The following is a 7,227-nucleotide window of genomic DNA, read 5'->3' as shown; positions in this document are numbered from 1 at the left end:
CTAGTGAAACTAGTAAATGATCAGAACAAGGAAAGGATGTCATCAAAAAAGAAAAAAAGATCCTCTATTTTTAGTTCAGTTGACTTTGTGTTTCCATTCCAGCTAATTTTCCACTCGGCAACTAAAATGAAGACATTGACAGTCAGTGAAACGACTTATGATCTTATGACAGCAGACCTACATTAGCAGGCCTTTATTTAATAGTTAACCATGAAGCCTATCCAATTCAAATGTGGGCTCTCCCTGTTTAGTCATAAAGGTGGCGCTGAAGACATTTATTGTATTCCCACAATACGAAATGATGGTTAAACTTTATTGTTCTCTTTTTTTCCCGAGCTGAAACCTCTGAAGAAACACGATGTACTGAGTTCTTAGGAAAGTGCTGTCATGAAATCTGAATCCGAGGCGAGAGCAAAGGTTTCATCTCTTCCAGAGCAAAGGTGGAGAAACTGGAGGGAGAATCACGGCAGATAAGGAGAAGTAATGGGCAAATAAAGTCATGACTGAATTTAAACAAAATCAATTAGATTTGTCATGCTGACTGCTTCAAAATATTAACTAATCTAAGTTACACAAACCCCTCTGACCCACTTACTGCCAGCAACAACGCTGTCTGTCTATTTTGGGGCCGACAGCTCAGAGGGCAGCAGCTCCGGAGGGGGTTACATACCTTGGCCATCGCTTTTGCTCAGATCTCTCTGAGCCCTCTGACTTGCACATTCGGCAACATCAACAACACGTGTGGCCTGAGGAAAAACATGGATATTTACCGGCATTCATAGACGGAAGGAAAATCGGTGAGTCAAGAAGCTCAGATGTCTTTGGTAAGATTCTTCACCAGCAAACAGAATGCAGCACAACGTCCTCGTCTGCCTGTTCATTTTACTGTTTGCAGACTACTTTGGCTTAGTTTGGCTTAAGTGATATACACATTAAATTGTATACCAAAAAGCTTGAATGTTGTTAAAACAGATTTTTAAAAATTATTTTCAAACCTTTTTATGGATTATCTTTTATATATTTTTAGAACGTATGCAATTTTTGATTATGAGCGCTGGCGTGTTGATAAAACTGTCACAACTAGTTTATCAAATTTGACTAATTTACTATATTAGCTCTCCATAAAAGCAATCCAATCTCATGTTTTTATTTTTAGCAAAGAAGTAAGATACACATGTTAACATTAGCAGACTGGGAATTATTAACCCAGACTTTTAAGCAAAACTGTATGCAGGAATTGAGTAAAAGACAGACACAAGAGTGACATACTTTACATTTCTTGTGTTTCTAGTATTGGAAGAAGGCCGTTTTTTTTTTTTCATAATTTTATGTCTGAACATGCAACTGGGACATTCTCTGATTTGCAATGAATTATTATAATTTTTAAATACTGTACATTTTAAAGCTAGAATAAAAATTCTTATATTTTGTTCCAGTTATCTTTGTACAGGGATTTCCTCCAGTTTTATTTATTTTTTTCAAGAATTAACAAACTAGGTAAAATTAAAATTCCTTTTTGTTAGGTTTAGAGTGAGAATCTACTATGCAGGCCTGGGATGGACATAATACCAACACCAACTTAGAATATGATAATTTATTTATTTAGTTAGTTATTTTGCATATATTACTTGTAGAAAAAATGGTGGTAACAGCATCACAACCCTCCAAAACTGTTGGCTCCCCTGATAAATATGTATTGGAGAACCTAAGATTTCACTTATTATATTCATTTAGTAAACAAAATAAACAAACAAAAATCTTATCTTAAGTAATAATAATTTTTTTTTTTTTTATAAAACATTGCCGGTATCACAAGCATTTGCCCCCTACTGTCAATACTTTATCCAGCTCCTTCTGCTAACAGCACAGCACTTGGTCTTCTCCCAACACATTTCCTAAGTTTGGAGAAAACAGACAGAAGAGTCTTGGTAGACACTTCACACTGATTCTCACTTATGTCCTCGTCTCCTCGGTTCACCCTACAGGTTTTCTATTAGATTTGTGTCTCAGGACAGAGATGACCATAAAAACATGGTTTCATGACTACCAGTCCTGGTGAACCATTTATTTTCAAATCAGATGATTTTGAATCATTATCCCAGCTGAAAGAGCCATTTTACATTTTTCCTGGAAGAAGCTCTAAGGTTTTATTTTAAATCTCCTGGTATGTCAAAAAAATAAATTTATCATGATTTCTAACAAGGATCCCAGGATGTTCAGAGGGAAAATTGGCCTGCAGCATCCCAGCAACTGGGCATAAACAGTCGGGTCCACCTGGGGTGTTTATTGCCACAACAAAAATTAAATCCAGCCTTTCCTGGCATGTCTCTCCAAGAACCAGCTGACATATAGCTAGCATCTAATGGTTGTTCTGGCTGCAGAGGGATGCTGACCGCAACATGCCACTCTTTGCTGCACCTCTCCACTTGTGAGCCTTTTCTCTCCCCCTTTCCTTACAACCCTCCCACCATCTTGCTTCACAGTTTCTGCTGTTTTGAAAGTGTTTTTGACTGTAGATATGTCGAAGTTTAGGGTAGAAATTATCTTTTGGCATCTATCTAAGGAAGTTCATCATACAGCTGCCTCCCTTGACTGGTGTGTCCTCTTGTCTTTCCCCTTTTGAAGAACGGACTAAGAGAAACGTACTGTGTCATCTCATATTTAAAAACCCAGGAATGCAGGAAGTCATGGACACCATTTAAAAGTTGGATGGTTGGGTGGATGGCATTTGCTGAATTGTATTTACATTTAGAAAATTAACTGGACTTCTTTGCCCCTTTTCTAGTCACACCAAACACTCAAAGTGCTTAAACACCAGAGCAGCATTCAGAAATTTTAACATTGATGCCCCTGTATGCAGGTTGGTAGGTAACTTGGGGTTAAGTGTTTTGCCCAAGGACAGTGGAGGAAACTGGAGTTGAACTCTCCCTCATTTTCAGTGGGAGATTTTGCAACCACAACAAAAGATGGATTTGTTGTAAGGCTTTTTCCGCATCTTTACCAGGGTCGGGAGGGACCCTATATTCAGAGACGAAAGAAAAAAATATCTCCCTCACTATTTTTCAGCTCACAAATAACAGACTGGGATTAAAGGTCAGAAACAATTTACTTTTTTAGAGCAATCTCTGGACCTGTTTTAGCATAAAATGAGCACATGTAAACTAACCGTGCATGATATGAAGATTAACATAATGAACTGCAGTCTCTTTCTGATTTTTTTTTCTTCTCAGAAACCACCTCCTTACCTGTTCTGGGTGCCTAAAGCTTTTTGTGTTTTCTTGTAAAAAAGTTTCCTGATAATCTTTTTAAAAAAAATGGATCTTACCGCCAAACATGGGCTGGTGCTGCTCGAACAGCTGAGGAAGATGAAAGAGGTCGAGCATCTGACGGACGTGGTGCTGGTCGCTGAGGGCATCAGCTTCCCCTGCCACCGAGTCGTTCTGTCCGCCTTCAGCCCGTACTTCCGTGTCATGTTTACGTGTGGCTTGCGTGAGTGCAGTAACAGGGAGATATTCCTGCGCGACACCCCCGCGGACAGCCTGGCCCTCCTCCTCAACTACATGTACACCTCGGATCTTCCTCTCACCAATGACAATGTGCAAGGCATATCAATCGCGGCCTTCCTCCTGCAGATGGATGACGTCTTTGCGCGTTGCCGGCAGCACATGACCGAGAACATGGACGCTTCCAACTGCCTCGGCGTGTATTACTTCGCCCGCGACCTTGGTGCCGAGGAGCTGGCTGATCACGCTCAGCGCTTCCTGAGGCAGCACTTTGTCCAAGTCTGCCAGAGTGAGGAGGTTCTGGAGCTGGAGGCCCATCAGCTGGGGAAGCTCCTGAGTTCTGATGATCTCAACGTGACGAGAGAAGAAACAATCTTAGATGTTGTTCTCTGCTGGGTCAAGCACAACCCCCTGATGGATGGCGAGGTCCGCGCTCGGCATCTACCAGAGCTCCTGAGGAAGGTCCGTCTGCCGCTTGTAAACCCTGACTACTTAAGAGAGGCCATGAAGAGGAACACAGCACTGCTGGCTGATGCTGAATGCCTGGGAATGCTGAACGAAGCTCTGGAGGTTGCCACCATGCATCCCTCAGCTGCACCACGCAAACTCAAGTTGAGGTACGGGATGGAAACCACCGAGCTGCTGATCTGCGTTGGCAACGACGGCGGGGGGATCCGGTCAAGGTACGGCAACTACTCAGAGCGCAGCTTTTGCTTTGCCCCATCCACCGGCCGAGCCTACTACATCACCTCCCCTCGCTACGGAGATGCTCTGGGATATGTGTGTGCTGGAGTCGTGACCGAAAACAATGACATCGTTGTGGCAGGAGAAGCGAGCGTGCGCCGAATTGCCCGACAGAAAGACATGAAGGTGGAGATCTACAGGTGAGGATTAGGTGACCGTGTTTCCAGCAGAGCTCTTGGCTGTCCTGTGAAACCTAATTGTGGTCTGGCGGGGTTTGCAGGTATAAAGTGGAGGCCCAGGGAAGCTGGGAACACCTAACATCAGCAGAGTACCGGGACTCCTATGCCCTGGCTTCCCTAGGGGAAACTCTGTACCTCTTGGGGGGGCAGATGAAGCTGAAGAACCAGCTTCTCATCACAAACTGTGTGGAGCGGTGGTCTCTGCAGGGAGGGCCCTGGCGGAGTGCAGCACCTCTGCCTTTGCCTTTGGCCTATCACAGTGTGGTCAGAATGAGAGACCGCCTTTATGTGTTGGGCGGCCGCACCCCACAGGTACCAGTAACATTGCTCTTTGGTTCTGTGACATTTAGAGCGTTAGACTTTTGTTGGCAGCTGGTTCTTGTGTCTGCAGCTGATCTGCTTTGTCATTCTCCACTCCACTTTAACCTTTCAGTCACACCGCATGGATGATGAGCCGGAGCGCCTCAGTAACCGCCTCCTGGAGTACGATCCAAACACAAACAAATGGACAGAGCTCGCTCCCATGAAGTACTCCAAGTACCGCTGCAGTACTCTGGTGCTGAATGGGGAAATCTTTGTTATAGGTAGGCTGGTTTTTGAGTAGTTAAACTGGTAACACATAGGAATGATTAGTCTAATTACATACATATGGTTCCATGCAAAAATATTCGTACCCCTTGAAATTTTTCACATTTTGTCACTTTAAAACGGCAACCTTCGACACAATTTATTCGGGTTTATGTGATAGACCAGTACAAAGTACTGCATCATTTTTGATGTGAAAGGAAAATTATATATGGTTTTCAAAACTTGTTTTTAGAACGCATATCTCAAAAATGTAGAGTGATTATGCTTTCAATACTTTGTACAGCTTCTGTGATTTGTCTTTACCAGCTTTGCACTTCCAGTTACTGAATGTTTTGGCTGTTCTTTGAAAAAAGGCACAGGTTTACTTTATTATTGTCCCTTTCAGAACGTTTTCCAACTAAAATGACAAAGCAATCCCACCCTATCCCATTTTTTTTTATCTATCTGAGTAATGGCCTGAGTAATACAATGGTTGTTGCATCTCTTGGTCCTTGCTTTAGGCTGAATGAATAACTGCAGATGGTAGGACTGAGAGCTGAAATTCACAAGGAAGTGGATGATAAGGAGAGTAGAGAATATATTTCACCTTTTGTGTGATGTTTTTTTTTAAAAATGTTTATGTTAGATCACATAATTTGGTACCATTTTTTTTGCCTCATATGAAATAGAACCACTCACCTTACTGGGATGTGTCAACATGAATATCTAAAAGCCACCAAACAACTGGATACAGGTGAAAATTGATATCTAACGAGCTGAAATGTAAGGCTGGATTGTATTAAAAGCAGAAGAAAAATCTAAAAACATGTGTTTAAGAACCAAGGCCATTGGTATGTTTATAAATAAATTAAGAAGGGTCTGTAAACAAGTCTAGCCACAGACTCTACTGGATTTAGGTCTGCTCTTTGACTGGGCCACTCTAAGGCCTGATCACGAAACTATCTAAACCTGTTAATTGCAACTCTGGCTGTAGGTTCAGGTTAGATCTCCTGCTGTAAGATAAATATCTTCCCTTTAAATTTGTTACCTTCATTCATTTCCACCTACATGGCTTTTGGCAAATGTTAAACAGGTTGTTTTAGAGCTTCCTTTATACATTATCTGTCTCCTTGCGTCTCTTGCATGACCAGATTTATGGCGTGCATGAATAAGGAGTTGTCTTGTCAACATACACTCACACCTGAGTGTTGGATCTCTGGAGGTCATGGTATTGGTTTTGGTCTATCAAATCAAATTCTAATAACATACATAGTCGTTTGTTGTCATAACGTGACAAGATATGAAAATGGTGGGGTAAATACTTTTGCAAGGTTCAGTTCTTTTAGGAATCATTTTTATATTTTGCTTCAAAGATGGCAAAATTATTATTTATCTTTAATAGAGATGACAAGCAACATTTCTTGAACTTTTCTCACAGTGACTCAGTGTTTTGGTTTAGGAGTTTGGGCTTCAAGGTGACCCGAGTCATTCAGACGTAGGAAGGCTTCCAGACTTACAGGATGAAACAGAATTATGTCGACTCAAAACTTAGCAAAGAACCAAGAAAGTCCCTGATTACCGGTGCTAACGTGTTTTGCAGGAGGGATAGGTTGTGAGGGCATGGACTGTGGACAGTCGCGTCATTGTCTGAGTGCTGTGGAGATCTACAACCCAGATGGAGATTACTGGAGAGATGGACCTCCTCTCCCGTGCCCCCAGCTCTCGCTGCGTACCAACGCCTCTAACGCCGGAGTTGTGGGAGGCAAAATTTATGTTTGCGGCTATTACAAAGGAGCAGGTACTGACACATAACTTATACTGGTATTTCAAAAAAATTATCTGAAGGTGTGATACATTTTTTTTTTCCTGTCTGTCAACGCCCCCATCTCAGATCGTCATGACGATATCACGAAAGACATATTGGAGCTGGATCCGTGGGAGAACCGGTGGACAGTGGTGACCCGGCGCGCGCTGATGCACGACAACTACGATGTCTGCCTGGTGGCGAGTCTCAACCCGCGAGGGCTCATGTCCCCACACTCAGACTTAGTCAAACTGTGATTCACCGCTGTCAGACCCGAGTTTGGGTGGTGGACGTCAGTGAAGAAAAATAAACATTAACGCACTTATTGCAGAGTCAAAGGGTATTTGTTTTTGTCAGGCAGAAAATGTCTTAGCACTTTGAGAGGAAGTATGTGCTTAACGGCTTGAATGCATCTTGGTGAGTGGAAACG

General features: G+C 42.4%; 1 protein-coding gene across 2 annotated transcripts; it reads left to right on the top strand.

Moving 5' to 3' along the window:
* Positions 1-681: 681 nt before the first annotated feature.
* Positions 682-7,129, top strand: kbtbd12 (kelch repeat and BTB (POZ) domain containing 12). Of its 2 annotated transcripts, none has more exons than XM_012872666.3 (6): positions 682-824; positions 3,231-4,387; positions 4,468-4,738; positions 4,860-5,010; positions 6,594-6,791; positions 6,885-7,129. In XM_012872666.3, exons 2-6 carry the CDS (start codon positions 3,315-3,317, stop codon positions 7,052-7,054), a joined length of 1,863 nt encoding a protein of 620 aa, XP_012728120.2. In that variant the 5' UTR covers positions 682-824; positions 3,231-3,314; the 3' UTR covers positions 7,055-7,129. The 2 variants fall into 2 exon arrangements, with proteins under 2 accessions (XP_012728120.2, XP_021177239.2); XM_021321564.2 differs by having other exon boundaries at positions 684-797.
* The last annotated feature ends 98 nt before the right edge of the window (positions 7,130-7,227 follow it).

Source organism: Fundulus heteroclitus, chromosome 20 (assembly GCF_011125445.2).
Source record: "Fundulus heteroclitus isolate FHET01 chromosome 20, MU-UCD_Fhet_4.1, whole genome shotgun sequence".
Classification (NCBI taxonomy): Eukaryota; Metazoa; Chordata; class Actinopteri; order Cyprinodontiformes; family Fundulidae; genus Fundulus; species Fundulus heteroclitus.
Note: the sequence above shows the minus strand (reverse complement) of the source record. Positions and strands in the feature narration are given on the sequence as shown.

Coding starts and splice junctions, on each gene's coding strand:
- kbtbd12 (XM_012872666.3), top strand. CDS start 3,315: ATGGATCTTACCGCCAAACATGGGCTGGTGCTGCTCGAACAGCTGAGG. Junction 4,388..4,467: donor ATGAAGGTGGAGATCTACAG/GTGAGGATTAGG, acceptor CGGGGTTTGCAG/GTATAAAGTGGAGGCCCAGG. Junction 4,739..4,859: donor TGGGCGGCCGCACCCCACAG/GTACCAGTAACA, acceptor TTAACCTTTCAG/TCACACCGCATGGATGATGA.